Raw genomic sequence first — 16337 nt, 5'->3', positions numbered from 1 at the left:
CCCGCTCCCGCAGCTCAATCCTGTGCAGAGGAGCGTGCGACCTGTCCCTCTTCCCGTGCGCCTGCTCTTGTGGTCCCGTGGGATGTTTCTCACCCCTTGCATGGAGCAGGGCAGAGCTCTCCTGGTGTGGGGGAACAAGCACCAACGTGGGTGCTCTCCCCCCGCCATGGCGTGGGAGCTGCAAGGCTCCTTTCAAAAATATCACCCCTCTGCATTGAGAGGACGCTGTTGCTGTCTAACTGTCCCTTTCCTAGTCCTGGCAAACGTCATGAAGTAAGTCTGGAGCGATTTGGCTGCTTACGCTGGGGGAAGTTGGGGGAAGTTGGGCGTTTGGGGTGCTCAGGTTGAGACTCTTGTCTGCGTCGAGGCTCTGTCTCCTCCACGTCGCTCTCCGCAACCTCTCCTCTGTGTTTTGACGCATGCAGCAGCCATGTGCGGGGTCTGTCCTGCTCCCCAGCTCATGCCACACACAATCTTGTTCTGATTTTCAAGGCTCCAATAAAGCGTGTCAAAATGCATCAAAAGCTGAATGCAGAAGTGATGCAAATTGACTCCGAAGAGGATTTTGGGAATGGAGGGAGTAGGGAGGTGGCAGATAAACCCCCAAACCAAACAAGAATTGCAGGGAAGACGAAGCGTGGCAGAGACAGCAGATGTGCAGCACAGCTGGAGGGACACGGAGCATCTTTAGTTTGGCAGGAGAATGGGAAAAACTGAAAATAGCACGCACATCCTCTGAAGACGTGGCTTTTAGTGAGCTCCTTGAAGCGCAGGGACCGCACCACCGTCACCTCTGGGGTGCAGGATTATCTGGGCTGCCCCATCCCCTGCCCTTTTCTCCTGGTAGCCGGGGGTGCTCTCTGTGCAGGGGGGCTGTTGTGCTCTCCGGTGCCCGGAGTGCTCCTTTCTCAAGGCGATAAAAGCAGGAGGAGAATTGAACTCGTGGAACAGGCTCAACCATCCATCATGCTGATAGTGCTGGGAAATAAGGCACTTCAAAAGGCAGTATTTTGCATTTCTTCAGCTGCCTTGTTGTAAGTGCAGTGACACAGTTGCCGAAAGCACATTAATTATTAGCGAAGACTTTTTTTCTTTTTAGTGCAAGACAAATTAAACAACAGAAGAAAACAGGAAGCGTTACATGAGATGTTAATCCATGGGAGAGTGACAGCAGCAAGAGCCACAAATAATTCATAACACGAAAATCAGGACATTTAATTTTTGGCTTGTTGTTTGTATTTGGCATTCATGCACATGCTCAGTTGCCACTTCTCTAGTGCTCCACTACGGAGGTTTCGAAGCTGTTAATTCTGGGAAAGGTGATTAAGGCCCTTGAGAGAATTGGATAAGGGACCACAATTTTTTTTTTTCTTTCCTCTTGACTGGAAGAAACAGCATTGTTGAATTCAGTGCTTTATTGTATAGTGTTCCTTGTCCTTGATTGTACAATAGGAAAAACGAACCTGTGCAGAAATTCCTGGTGCGATCAAACGAGCACCTTGGTGACAAGGCTCAGGATGAATTTGCCCCGGTGTCGTTGCAGGCAGGGGAGTGGGTCCGAGCTGTCTCGGGGAGAGCAGCCCTGCACAGCGGGTAGCTTGAGGGATGCTCCCCTAAACCTGGTAGCAATGTTTGGAGTTGGGCTGGGGGAGGAAATTGGGCACTGAGAAGCAGTGATTTTAAACAATTTTTTTAAAAAAAAAAAGTTCAATCAGAAAGGCAGAAATGTAGCTGGAAGGGACCAGTGGGAGGCATGGCCGGCGGGAAGCAGTTTCCTTCCCACGGGCGCCGGTGCTTTCGGCGGAGCGCGGCGAGGCAGTGCCCGGAGCGGGGCAGATGGGCTCGCTTCTCCTGCTCGTGTTTGGGCGTGTTGCATGGGTCACCGTCACCTTCTGCTCCGAGCCCTCGGGGTCTGTGGGGCCTCGGCTGAGCGAGGAAGAGGTTGGGTTTGTGGTCGCAGCAACTGAGTCAGCAACTTCTGGGATGGTTGTCTGTAATTTTTATCCTTGTACCTGAGGCATGCGTTGTAAAGTTTAGACAACGGATACCCAGGGACTTGGCTCTGATCTCAGATTTAGATCCTTCATTTGCTGTCTCCATTTAACACGTCCCCTCCTGAGCTGTTGCTCTGAGTGCCGTGGGATCTGCCGGCGCGGGCGCTTGCAAGCAGCGCAGGAAGGGCGTTTGGAAAAGCCGCAAGCCGTCTGCTTCTGACAACAGGCTGGTTAGGCGAGGGATGGTGCTGCATTTTCAAATTCCCTACCCTGAAGTGACATGAAGTCGTCTGCAGCTTCTCAGGGTTTTCGTGGTTTTCTGCTTGTTGTCAAAATTTAGAAATAATTGACAGTGAACAATACCAAGGGTAGTCTGTGAGTTGATATCAAAGGCAGAACTTGGAATTAGAAAAACTGTCTTGTTCATATTTGTCATGTACTCTGGAACTTTTGCTGCCAGTTGTGAATTTCCCATTATTAAAAGAACTTCTTTTCCTATTGACTGAGCTCATGGCTCAAAAAAGGGGGGCAGGGGGGTGATGAACTTAATATCGGGCGGTATACAACAATAAAAATAGAAGCAGCTTGCTGAGGGAAGATTGCCGGAAAGGAGATTACAACAGCATTTATCAGAAACATGATGGGAAGTATTTGCTAGCAGTGACTGCAGATTGTGCTTCTGCTCCTGCCTTGCGAGTGAGGACCCCGAGGGCTGCTGCAACTCGCACCCATCCAGCTGGTGCTCTGGACCTAACTGAGGTCCTGTAGTGGTTTTACTGTCCTGGCTGGGTCCGGATTGCAAAAACATTTATTGCAGGGCTGCTTCCATCGCTCTCCTTTGTGACAGGTACGCGTTCAGTACGTGTCCATGTCCGGCAGGATTCAGGTGGTGCAAAGCATGTCCTTAAAAAGGAATTTGGCTTTGAATATGTCTCTGATGTCAATATGTGGATTGCTGGCCTCTAAAATTTAATGCAACTTAGTTAGCATCTTTCTAGCAGTTGCCAAAAACTGGAGTCAGCCCCATCAAATTGATTTTCATTAAGCTGTTATAGTCACTGAAGCTGCTGAGAAGAATCGTAGCCATATGGCACAAGGTATTTAAAATGAAGTCTCTTATGACACAGTTTGCCGTTCCTGGAGATGCTGAGCTGACATGTGCAGAGGTTACTGATCTGAAGTGGGGAGGGGGGACGTCAACACTTGAGTGCCAGCACAAGAGGCAATAAATGATAAACCCCACTGAAAGGAGACAAAGCGATCGGTGTTTGTGATGGAGGCTGCACTGTCCATGTCCCCACCTGAGGAGGAGACCAAGAGTTTTAGATATTTAGACCTTGGCGTGCAGACCAAGCGCTTCTGCTCAGCTGAACGGTCCGAGGCCAGCTGGCAAGGCTATGAATTGCACATTAATTCTTCAACTCTCAGCAAGAAAAGCCTCTGAGAGCGTGCAGGGAACACGTCCCTCCTTGTTCAGCATCTGCGGTTCTCCTCAAGCTTCCTGCAGGCGTGTGGTCCTTTGCAGCCGTGGACACGCTGAAGTCCGATGGCTGGCGGTGGAGGAAACCCCTCCTTTCCATTCTGCGTAGCGAGGACCGGCCAAAGGCTAGACAGTGCTAGGAGCTGTTAGGCGCTTGTAGGCAGGGAGAGTCAGAGTGGAATTAAGTGATTAGAAATACATAAATATTAATTGCTTATGAACTCCCTTGATGACACTTGCAGGCAGAAGACGTTAATAAATTGCTGCTAGCATTGACCCACAAAACAATAATGCAGAGTGTATCTGAGACAAGACAAAAAGGTGGGCGGGGGGGGAAAGGAGCTTTTCTGGATCAGGAGAAAGCTCTGGGTTTAGGTCAGGTACCCCCACACCAAAGCTGTGTTCTTTTTCCCGGGGCTTTGTGTCTAGAGTCCTCCTCTTGCTGCGGAGGGGAGCCCCTTGCAGTGATGCAGAGATGCCGTCAGCTGGTACCTGCGGCCACCTCGCTGCCGTTACAGCATCCCTGGACCAGTCCCTTTGTAGGAAGCAGATAGGTCCCTCGTTTGGGTTGTGCGTTGTAACGGGGGCTCTGCTCAAATCCCCAGGGAAATACCAGCCCTGGCCCTTGATGGGACAAGGGGGAATGGGTTTAAGCTGCAGGAGGGGAGATGAAGATGGGATCTGAGGCAGAAATTCTTCCCTGTGAGGGTGCTGAGGCCCTGGCACAGGTTGCCCAGAGAAGCTGTGGCTGCCCCTGGCTCCCTGGCAGGGTTCAAGGCCAGGTTGGATGGGGCTTTGGGCAACCTGGGCTAGTGGAGGGTGTCCCTGCTCACTGCAGGGGTGGGACTGGATGGGCTGGGAGGTCCCTTCCAACCCAAACCAGTCTGGGATTCTGTGACCTGTCCTGTGGCCTGCGTGTGAGACCAACCCTGCGGACCGTGGCCACGAGAGAGCCACGGCGCAGAGGGGTGTGTGTTCATGCATTCATTTCACCGCATATTACCTTGGCATCCTTCTGACATACTGCTCTAGCATGTTATCCTAGAAAGGAAAATAGAAGAATAAGGGAAAAAAAATATATTTTTAAGAAAAACAAAGGATCCAGCTAATGGCCACCAAAGGTAAAAGCTTTATTCAGAGCCAGCAGGAGTTTAAAGTGTCAGCCCTCAGGAAGGGACTCTGGGGAGTAAGGCTGGAGAGACAATTAGGAGGCTACTGCGAAGGGGAAGAGGCTTTTGCTCTTCTGTTGTGTTTATGTGGGACAGGTAAATGTCTGTTTTCTCAAGTTAATAGCTGGTACTTGAATTTAAACTTGTTTTCCGGCTGTCTGGGTTTTAGTGGCAGCTTTGCAAGGGTGATTTGTATAAATGGGTGCTGGTAGTGGATTGCTTGTGTGGAAATCTTCCTTGTTAAGGTGACTTTATTATTTTTGTCAAACCGTTCGTAATAAGTTTTGCCCGAGGCAGTTATTGTTATCAGAACTTCCTAATTATTTCAAGTGGCCAAGCTTACATACGGCTTGAATCCTCTCTACAGTTTAGCCTAATATATTCATGCACAGGCATGAAGGAGGCTTTGCTTCCATTTATTCTCCTGTTCCTCCTAATCCCCATCCCTCGCTCTCCTGCCTCGCTGTCCTTCTCATCGCTATGAAAAGCAATACCTGCAAAAAACAGGCAGCGTGTCCCGGCTTTTGTTTTCCGCTTTCTGTGGCCTTGTGCGGCAGGATGGGACCCGCCGGTACTTGAGTCACGCGCAGGGACAGCGCGCAGGGGATGCTCCTGTCGCGCGTAGCCTGGAACCGTGCTCTCGCTGTGTTTCTTGAGGGGCTGCCGTTCCAGAGAGATTTTAGCAGGTAACTCGAATAGTTACACGTGAATCATGCTGCGTAACATTTACGTCGTCAGCATAATAACTGTATTCACCTGCTGCGATGCAATATACCTTTGCGTGGTAACGATGGCGTATATAAAACCTAACGGACAATATTGAGGCTAACAAATCCTCTACCTGTATCAGAAGTTACTGCTTAGAGAAAAGACATTAAATCCTGCTCCTGGATAAGCCTGTTTAACCCCTGCTGCCGTAAAGCCGCGGACGGGCAGCTCCGTTGGTATGCACATATGTTAGAGGCAGAATAGGCTTGGGATCTGTTATCAGAGCATGAAGGGCTAAGCTAACACTGAGCAGCTTTTGATTTACTCTGATTTTTGCGATGAGAGTTTATACTGTGAGCGTGGCAGATTGCATGCAAATGAGGGCAATATTACCCGCCTCTTAGTCGCTGGCTTGGGGTTTAATGAGATTCTTTGGTTTGCCTTGTGTCAATCTGTTGTATTTAAGGGAGGTTTCTTCCCTCCACTTTATTTTGCCTTTGATGCAATTTTGCAACGCTTCTTGTACTCATAAAAGGGTTTTTTGGTGTCTTTGAAAGTTTCTCAATGCAGTGTTTCTCTAGACAGAGTAAATGAAGATTAAACCTAGGCAGCTAGCAAGAGAAAACAAGTGTCTTTGCAGACTCAAACAGCAAGGGCACCCTCTGAGAGTTGCTTTGGTAGACCACGAACATCCGGATAAACCTTTTCCTGGAGCTGAGGGCAAGTCTCTCCAGGCTGGGAGCTTCTGGTGTGGACTCAGCTGCTTGTTTTTATGAGATGTGCAGGGATCTCGATGCCTGTGAGACTGCAGCACCTTTGGGGGTTCGGTGCAACCACCTCCAGCTCTTGCAGCGGGCTGGCAGGCAGACGTGCGCCGAAAGCTTCGCTCCCCGAGGGAACAGGCGCCGTCAGCCATGGGGGGGTCTGGGATGTCCCCCGTGGCGCAGCCCAGCAGTGACAGGTCTTTCTCCATCTGATTGTTTTTCTGCCAGTGATATCTCGTAACTCGTCATTTCCGTGTTGCTTTTCTTCCTAATCAGTGGCATAAACTCTCTAAAAACTGTATTACCAGTCTTCATTACGCCCAGGTTTGTTATGATTGTGAATTAATAGACGTCATCTCGGCATTAGTCAGAAGGCATCGGCCTCTGCTTCCCTCTTGAGTTGCACTGGGGTTTTTTGGGTTTTTTTAAATATCCTGACTGCGAAGCTACTTCTGGCGTTTTCTGTCTCTGCCTGGGTTCAGTCTCTTATAAACCTCGACCTTCCTGATACGCATCACGGTTATCAGTTCGGAGTCGGATACCTGCAACCGCTTGCATAACGAGGAAGGTGCGAACAGGGAACTAAAGTATTCCTGTGAACCAGATCACTGTGAGCCGTTCTTGTAAGTGCAAGCGTCCTCCTTGGAAGTAGCGGGGGAATGCACAAATATTTAAACAGCTGCTTGAGAACAGCCCAGTAAATCACCCAAGCAATTTCCTTCCGTGTCTAAATTGAGAAATACACCAGAGCATCCTTCCAGCTTAAAAACACCTTCCTGCAGGTTGTAACGATATTTGCGGTTTATACAAAACTCTTTATCAGCTCTTGCGTATTATATAACAAATGGTTAAGCGCGTTTCGAACCGCGAGCGATATATACCATAGCTGGTTATGTACGTGGGATTTCTAGATATGAGAGGTAACGGAGAAGAACAGCCAGTCACAGCTGTAGCTCACGCAGATGTAACTGCAGAGCAGCAGAGGAATCTGTGCCGTGTCTGTGGCCGAGGGTGTCCAGCGGGTCGGGTGCTCCTTGGGCGCAGGTCGTGTCCAGCCGGACCCGCTTCAAACCTGTCCTGTTCTGCCTGTTGTAACTGATTCTGCTTCTTGTCTCTTCTCTCTGTCACGAACAGATGAAATCGTCCGACACCGACCAGGAATTGTTCACTGAAAGTTACTGCAAAGTGTGCAGCGCTCAGCTAATATCCGAGTCCCAGCGCGTGGCCCATTACGAGGTAGGATGCTCTGTGGTGGCTCTGCTCTGTCTGTTTGTAACTCCTCTGTCGCTGCGTGTTTTACAGGCTGGCGTCAGCTACCGCGTTCGCGGCGAGTAGCTACGCCAGCGTTTAAAGTTCCTCTCCGAAAAGTCAAGATTCAAAAGACTGTTTTTACCGGTGGCTTCTTAGTCTGTAAATGATGTCACTGCAGCGTTGTCTGCTGCATGTCTGGTTTTTTTTCTTCTGTTTAAATTTGCAAAGTCAGGCTGCAATCTGAACGTGACTGCGAGCTAGTTTTCAAAGGAATGTAGTTTGCGAGGAGATCGATTAGGAGTTCAGCGAAACGAACTCCGGTTTCTATATTAGATGTGCTGCGCTATGCTTTGCTGAGTAGGAATCACTGATTGCGCAGAGAATAGATTACTATTTGTGAATATATTTAAGCACTTAAGAGGTAGGCAAGCAATAAACAATTAGAAAGGATATATTATTAGAGACACGTTAGAACAGCAATTAACAGCGCTGAATATCTTCAAAACAAAATTAAATAAATTCCAGTTAAACAAGGGAGGGAATTACTGAGGGATACGTTGCTGTGAAATCCTTCAAGAAAGGAAACCTGCTGCCTTGGCCCCTGCTCCCTGGGGTGTGGGATACGTGCACCGAGCAGTTCTGCAGCAGCGCGGCGTAAATCCTTGTCACGGCGAGGGGCCGTCTCGGCGTTAACCCGACAGGAAAACAGAAATTTTCTCGTTCGTGTTCAGACGAAGAGGAGGGCGCAGGATCGCTTGGCGGTGGTTGTGCGCAAGGGATTAGAGCGCAGTGGGTCACCCTTTGCGCGGTGTTAATTGCCCAGGGAGCAGAGGTCTGACCTCCCCGGTGACGCCTGGCTGTGCGGTCAGTGACGTGCGGAGGAAGGACGCGTGATACGGTCCGGTCTCTCCTGAAGGACTCCAGGAGAAGAGCTGATGGATGCGGAAAGCCTGGGGATGAGGGACTTCTGCACTCACGGGGGCTGCGTGGCTCAGCTGCGCTTTGCCCTTGCTTTTGGATACACCACCAGCGTCTGCAGTAGTTCACCAAAATGAGAATTTGTGCTAAGAGGCCTGGAAAATGAAGTTTCCCCAAACTTTTGCTCTGATTCAAGTGTTTAGCAATGGATATACAGGGGAGACGTTTGTCTTAGTGTGGCCAGCGGAGACGTACAAGAAGCTTCGTCAATGCGCAGCATCCGAGGATGCTGTGCTGCGCTAATAGGCAATACGAACAATAACGTGCATTTACTTGTGAGGTGCTTTACATGTCTCTTTAGGTGAATTCCTTAAGAGCTCCTCTGGCTGCCCTCGGTGTGCAGCAGAGATCCCTGGCAGGTGCTGTGACGTCTAAGGCTGCGGTTTTAGGGACACCTTCAAGATCTTGATAAAGGGCAATGCAGATGCCAAATTTTGTCTACAGGAGGCAGAAGCGTTGCCGCAGGAACAGGAGCAGCGACTGGGAGCAATGGGGTGCTCAGCCAATCTCTTTTCTTCTGCGCCTGTAATCGTAGGTATGAGCTGAATCATTAATTCATAGCAGATGCTTTTGAAATGTGGGAAACAAGATGCTTTTCTGTTGTATATTTTAGCGTGAGGTGGTGTGCTCGTTTGTCATCCCCTGTGAAATCCCAGCAGACGTTCGGCACAATAACGTCATTACCAAACCTTGCCTGCTGGGTTGTGTAATGCAAAGCAGAAGGATGGAGAGAGCGAGCCATGTCCCATCCCCGGCCGGGGGGTCTCCTCCGGTGGCCCCAGGGGCTGAAGGTGCCTCTGCCCCGCAGCTGAGCCGTGTCCCCGCAGCAGCCTCTGCTCTCGACAGGGAGGCTTGCGTGCCTCGGAGCGTCTGTTCTGGTCACGCTCTGGAGCGTAACGCACGTTTGCCTCGTACCCCGGTCCCAAGAAACCTGCAGACGCAGTGAGAGGGTTGAAAATCTTGCCCCGAGCGTTTACAGGAAGGTGGTGCCCACGAGGAGCTCTCGCGGGGTGCAGCACAGCCGTGCCCTGGATGTTTTCCTCCACGCGGCCAATGCACGAAGCCTTTGGGCTGCCGGCAGCTCCGTGCAGCATCGAGCCTTGCAGGGGAGGATCCTGACTCCGTGTGCTTGGACTGCAAATGTGAACGGGGAAACCGCTCTGCGGCACTGCCGGCTCCTTCCCGATGCGAGCTGGACGGGGTTTCGAGAGACCGGAGCAAATAATTTGTAGTGAGTCTCTTCTTAGGTGAACTTGGCCTCTGTTTCTAGTCAGACATTGGGCAAGCAGTATGTGATTTCCCCACGTATGTTAATCGTGGAAAATTATTGCAGAATTATTTCTGCAAATAATTCTTGCTCTGACGCTGTTTCAGAGGGAGTTTGGTCGAAGCATCTGCCCCAGGAACAGTGCAGGCTGTTCTTTCTGCCAGGCAACTGCTCACAAGGTGTTTCTCATCCCTGGCCAGATGAGCAGATCGAGTCCGTGGTCAGAATATTCACTTTTGCAATGCCAGGATTCGCAACGTGACTGTTCTGGTACAAACTGTGGTGTTGAATGTACCTGAGCTCTGTCCTGCCTGAAACCGCCAGCCCTTGCTGCAAGCCAATTAGTTAATAGCAGGCATGTAACAGTCACTGTTTCTTCCTAATTAAAAGGTAACTGGTCACAATTTTCACACCTTCTTTTTTTTTTTCCTTCTTCTTTCTTTTAAAAAGCATTCTATGGTCAAAACAGATTCTTTTTCACAGGGAAAATATCAACTTCAGAAGACTAAATTTTCTGCAAATAATTTTTCATTTCATCTCCTAAAGTTGCTTTGTTTCGGCTTTTTGATTTGAGAAAAAAAAAAAACCCTGTCAATATCAAAGCACACAATAAAACCACACTGGAAACAAACTTTTTGCACAGAGCAAAACTCTTCATTTTTAATTGACTCGAACTTTACGGAGAAAAGCGAAACACTGCAAAATAGAAATTCCATACTGGCGTGGTGCATGCAGCTTGATCAAAATATTTCAGCCTTTCCATCCAGCTCCGTGTGTCCGCTGGTGTCGGGAGAGCTGCGCGGGGAAACTCCTGGTGCAGCCTGGATCCCCCCCCCCGCGATCGTTTCCTTTTTGCTTTTCTGAAGAAGGGACCGGCCGATGGAGCACCCCGGGGCAGGGGCCAGCCTGGCTGCCCACAGACACGGGGGGACCTCGGTGCTGGTGCGGCCACGGTGGTGCTGGGGCTTTGGGGCTCTGCCCGCACCGAGGAGCAGCGCGGAACGAGCTGAGCACCACGCTGAGCGCACCGAGCCGCGCGCTCGGAGCTGGTGAAGGTACGTGCAGAAGATCATACTGGAAACCAGCAATCTCAAGCTCCTGGACTGCGCTGGTGATGCATCTTCCTTCGCGGCGTGGTTCGTTTTGGTCAGCGATGCCCTTAGCCTTACTGAGCCAGAGCTTAGAGAGAAAGGGAATTATTCTGCTGCCTCTCTAGCGCAGCCGAATAAGATCTGCAGCCTTTGTGCCAGGCACTGAAACCTTGGCTCCTCTGCGCATGCAAAATAAGACATTTCTCTGTAAGAAAATAGAGGGAAACGGCGTATGAAAGGGGGATGTTTTTATCTTGCCAAACAGGAATAGTCAGTTCCAATCGCTGTCTCGTCTCCTTCTCCAAATCATCGACCAATAACTCTTCTTTTTTTCTGCACTACTTTGCCAGGAATAAAAAATAATTTGATGTCAGTCGCGCAATATTAGGCGGTATTATTTCCGAGGGCAAGTGTAGTGGAAAAATGACAAAAGAATCAGAGTGTTTGCAGCATGTTTTTGCTTCCAACTTGACATACAGCAAAATACTGCCCTTATTTTATGTGCTTTGTGTGACTGTGTCTCTGGCTCTGTCTGATATGCCTGCTGCACCTTTGCTCTGCTTTCCATCGCTGTGAAAATGCCAGGTACTGCTCTCCTGTCCAGGACTCACTTTAGGGCAGAGCCGATCTGAGTAGCTGACCTTGGGATATTGTCTCGTAATGAAGTTGCAGGTGCCCAAATAAGAAAATGCCTTAACAAGCTCTCTGTATACTGTGATATGCTGAGTATCACAGGAGGTTGCTTTAAAGATACCGGTTAACTTCCATGCAGTGGTGAGAAAGAGATGAGACAGATCTTACTGGTTGTTGCCCAAAAGATCGTGCGTTTGAATATTAGAATTCTTAAAGCACATTAATATCTTAATTTGTCCCCTGAAGTATCAGAAAACTCCCTTCCCGCTCCCTTGCTACTGGAATAAAGCATCCCAAGATGGATGCCTGATAAAATTCCTGCTAGGTAATAGCTCGCTGTGCTGCCGTGATGCGCCAAGCATTCCTCTTGCATTGGGTCTCCCTTTCCCCCCATGGGAGGAGCAGAGATGAAAGGGGATGACTGATTAGCTAAAGAATCACAAAAAAGGGGCAGAAGGATGTGATACGCTCCCGGCTGTGTTGGGCAGGTGGTGGCCAAATGTGTGGTGCTGTCTGGAGGAGGGAGGGTGTTTCAAGCCACCTCTCTTGCTCGCTTTCCCGCTGTCAGGTGTGGGGACAGGACTGGCAGACCCCTTCCAGACAGGGCGCCTGGTCCGCACGAGGTTGGGACCAGCCCCCTCCCGATGCTCTTTAACTGTCGCCGGCATCGGCCGGCTCCCGTGGCGGACGTGGAGCAGAAGGATGCTCGTGCCTTGCCATGGCTGCTCCTTCCTCGGCCGCCTCCTCCCGGGGCCGTGGGCGGCGGGGAAGGTGGGGAGGGTCGGCTGTGTTGCGAGGGGCACGTCTGCCGGCGTCTTCCTCCCGGGGCACCTTCTGCGCCAGCCGCAGGGACAGGGAGCGTCTCGCAGCCATCGACCGTTTTGCTCTGCTTTGATGGCACAGACAGCGTGTGTCTTTCAAGCACAACTTTGATATGAAAGGATTGATTTTTTTGGTGTGGGGTTTTTTTTTGTTTTGTTTTTAAATGACATCTGTGGGTGGGAGAACCAGAAGGCAGCTACCTGGAGTCTGCACCTTCACGCAGAGCCCGTTTTGAGGGGATGGGAGAGCCTGTCAAAAGGCTGGGATTCAGAGCACGCGGTTTGTGCTACAGCAGCTCTGTCTTGCATCAGGCTCCTGGGACTTTTATCAACAGAGCATCACTATTCAAATGCCATTTGCCCCTCAAAGGTATTGCAAAGAAATAACTGAGGCCGCTGCCCTGTGATCAGAAGCTCTTGCAGTTGTGTGGCTGCTTTATCAGCTGCGTAATACCCTCAGCAAGGGCTGCCGTCCTCTGCACGGGGAAGAGCGTAGGAGGAATCGGAGAGGGTCAGAGGGCAGCAGTGATTTGGGAAGTGGCCGGTGCCACGGTGCTTGCTAAACAGGAGGAGAAGAAAAATAAAATGCATTGTACTTGCTGCAATGCGATCGAAATTCTGTGCCCCAGAGATGAGTTTTTCCTTTTCTGTATTTCTGCATCTCACCTTCCTCTGGAGCGGGAAGCCTCTTTGCTGCTGGACACTCTCTAGATCACCCGTAATTTAACACTTCCTTCCAGCGCTGTCTTTGAGAAAGGATGTATCAATCACTTTGGTGAGCTGCTCCGTAAATTTAAAAAGCTGAGCTTCCTTAGTTAGCTCCGAGTCCTCATCTCTGTATAGATGTGTTCACAGCCATTAGGAAGATGTTACCATTTATTTTCAAGTTTCTCCTTGACAATCCTGCAGGAAAATTACCAAATATGCAAAGTCGCTCTCAGATTCCACCCTGAGCTGCATATTCATCACCACATTTGCTCCTTAAGCTGCTATAACACTTTTCTCCCTTGTAATCTTTATTGCTTCAGGTGTTCAGATGGTACTTTGCTTTTTCATTTAAAATGAAGAAATACGCCCAGGAAGGTGTCGGGCGAATGTTTGTTCACCTTGTGAGATGAAGGAATGATGCTTAAATGCTGGCGGTGGAGCCTTGAGCGGCAGGGGGAGGGCAGAGGCGAAGCGTATTAAAATTCAAATGCAGAGGAAACCGGGGAGAACAAATAAAGTGCTGTGCCCTTTGGCTCGTCTCTGGAGCCGAACGCTCTCTGGAATTTCTCGCCCTGTCTCCGGAGCGAAGCGGGCGGGCGGTATCGACAGCCTCATCAATACTCCTTGTCTGCGCAGGGCTGGAGCGGTGCTCGGGTTAATCTGCTTCCAGTTGGGCCATCCTTCTCTGCGAAACCGCATAAAATGATGGCTTGTCTGAAGGAATAATAAACATTGTTTACTATTGGCACATTAGTGCCTTAAGGATCAAGATGTGTGTGCTCAGAACGGCAGTCCTCTGTCTGAAATATTAATGCAGCGGAAGAGCACATACTCTATTTAACAAAGTGAATGCTGCGCTAGAACACAAGGAGCTGGAATATTCTGTGTCTGGTGCCAGCTCCGTGCACGAGATGCTGCAGGCATTTCCAGGATGGAGGAGCGGAAAGGACACGCTTCAGCTGGAAATAAAGACTATGCAGGGCTCTCGTGCTGATGATCGAGGGGAACGCTAACGTTCGCTAGCAATGCTCTCTCTTGTATGTTCTGCCATTGCTGCTACTTACCTGCCGAGTTTTGCCTTGCTTTACTGAGAGTAACCCATAAATACTTCAGAGGAGGGAGGAGGAGGGGATGTCCTACCTGTTGTTCCTTGATCCTTCCCCACAACTGCTGAGAATCTGCTCTGCCGTGGTGTACGCGTGCTATGATGTTTTTAGTAGCTGCTCAAACATTACTGTTATTCTGCAGATCGTGCCGGTGTTTGGTAGGAGAACCTTGGCTTGGGGAGAAAAAAAAAAAAATCAGGCTAAAGAAAGCTTTTTTTTGTGGTTCGGTTGCAAAGAATATGAAGGTAGCGTTCTGGTTTTTTGTACGTGCGCCTCTAGACCTTCTGCAGATTGCCTCGGTACCCAGTTCATGTAGTGCTAACAGCAGCAATTAAAATACGTTGAGGTCAACGTGGCCACACGTTGTATGTGGAAGAGATACGTGGATGTCAGTGTTGTACGGTGAGATGCTCGTGCTGCCTCTTCCCTTTTCCGTACGCAGCCAGTACAGACTCACCAGGGCAGCGTTAGCTGCTGGATCACGGTGCGCTTCAGGAAACCAGTGTAGATTAAATGGTACTTTGCAAGGCTCCGTGTTACTATGCTGCTGTCAGCGTTAATGGCTGAACATTATTTTTAATGCACTCCCAGTGTCAACATCTATCGCTAAATAGCAGCAACAGCAGAGCAGATAAAGCCCTCTCGTACAGCTCCCTTCCAAGGTACCTCTGTGCAGAGTCCCGTTTCTGGCTAAAAATAGCTCAAGTTCAAAGGTACTTTCAGAGCAGTGGTAAAATCCACCAGGGATGAGACCCTGAGGTCAGCGGTAACGGAGAGGCACAGGGGATGTCACGTTAAGCCTACGTGCAATAAAAGCGATGAAATGCTGCTCCGCTACCCAAGCCGTCGCCAAAAGTCCCTGCAGCCCTCGCTTTCCCGCGGCAGCCCCTTTCTGCTCCCAAAGTGCAGGAGGGGGTACCTGTTTGTTCCAGGTATTCGCTCTTGCTTTTTCTTTAATATTTTAAACTCTTAACCCATGCTTGGCATTTGGGTTCCAGGTGTTTGAAAGCAGAGTCTTTAGTTATCGTGGTGTGTTGTGACAAAACCCGCCCACGCGCTGCGCCGGGGCTGAGCCGGGCTCTCAGAAGTGACTGGTGCTGACGTGCTTTAAAAGTGATTTGTTTCAGACACATAAAGATAGAACGGGAACAACGGCGGCACTGCCGGTGCATGCCGCTCTGCAGAGCGCGGTGCTGGGCGGTGAGACGTTATGTTTGCGTTAACTCTTCCGTTGCCGACTCGACGCCAGGATGGTAGTTCTGTACCAGCACTGAAGCTCATCCACGCCTCGAGCATCAGTACCCGACGGCAGAGTGGCCTGAGCTGAGAAACCTGAGCTGCCGCTGCTCGACATCAGTTGGCTGCGGGCAAACAGCAAGGATTTAGCTGCTGAGCGAAGCACGTTTCGGAGCACCCCGCTTGCTCCATCCCCTGCATCCCCTTTCCCTTGGCCCGTTCACAGGGAGGTACGCTGCCTGGAAAAAAATCCCTAGGCACCAGTGGAAAAGTAAATTCACAGTTGTATTGGCTTAGGCGTAAGATCCGCCTGCAGAAGAAACGCGAGGATGTGAAGCGGGAAGGGACTTTCAGTGCATTTGGGGAGGAACAGAAGCCTGCGGGCGATCCCAGGTACTGGGAGGCAGGTCTGCCGGGCGCTGAGCCCTGCTGCTCGTACCACGCTGCTCCGGCAGCAGGCTGTAAAGAGAGTTATTTTCCTCTCCGTAGGGTACGCAGCGGCGCGTAGGACAAGAGGTACTTTGACTATGGTCAAAATCAATATAGGAAGCGGTAAAGCTAAAGATCACGTAGCTGAAATGGTGATTCCTGAGACAGAAAATTCCTGCCTTGGTGTTCTGGAGGTCTGCAGGTATCTGTCAGGCGGGGAGTGCAGGGCTGAGCCTGGATCCCTCTGGATCGGCGGACGTGAGAGGGCAGGGCTGGGCGCTGGGGTGCGACTGCAGCGTGGGAGATGCCCTGGAGGTACCCGTGGTGCCCACCCATGCGGGGTACCGGCGCCGTCCGCCTGGTCTGCCGGCGCGATGGGGACTGCACCGAGGGGAAGAACCCAAAGGCACAGCATTTCTTTCACCTTGAACAAGCGCAGTTTAAAAACCCTTTTCCCAAGGGACCTCCTGGGCTGGCGGCGTGAGCCCTCTCTGGAGCTTTAATTTTTCCAGCCGGAGGGCGGTGGGTGGGAAAGGGGGTTTCTGGGCTCTCCTGGAGGAAATTCGTGGGGCCACGGGAGCTCTCAGCTCACACTGCAAGGAGAATCTAGCGGGTGAGATTTTTTTTTTTCTCTTATGAAGGTGACTGAAGCAACAATGATGTTGATTATAATTAAAGTTGTCAGGCTTGGACCAGACTAGT

The 16337-nt window shown here is 50.4% G+C and overlaps 1 protein-coding gene across 4 annotated transcripts in view; it reads left to right on the top strand.

The window, feature by feature from the left end:
* ZMAT4 (zinc finger matrin-type 4) overlaps positions 1 to 16337 on the top strand; it is a 180433-nt gene that overhangs the window by 25516 nt on the left and 138580 nt on the right. For 3 of the 4 annotated variants that reach the window (XM_054804757.1, XM_054804758.1, XM_054804760.1), the window contains exon 2: positions 7250 to 7351. The exons of the other annotated variant lie outside the window; for it this stretch is intronic. In XM_054804757.1, coding sequence (XP_054660732.1) covers positions 7250 to 7351 — 102 coding nt within the window. The remainder of the gene's footprint in view (positions 1 to 7249; positions 7352 to 16337) is intronic. 4 annotated transcript variants of the gene reach the window in all.

Source organism: Grus americana, chromosome 26 (genome assembly GCF_028858705.1).
Source record: "Grus americana isolate bGruAme1 chromosome 26, bGruAme1.mat, whole genome shotgun sequence".
NCBI classification, from domain to species: Eukaryota; Metazoa; Chordata; class Aves; order Gruiformes; family Gruidae; genus Grus; species Grus americana.
This window is presented reverse-complemented; position numbering and strand designations above follow the sequence as displayed.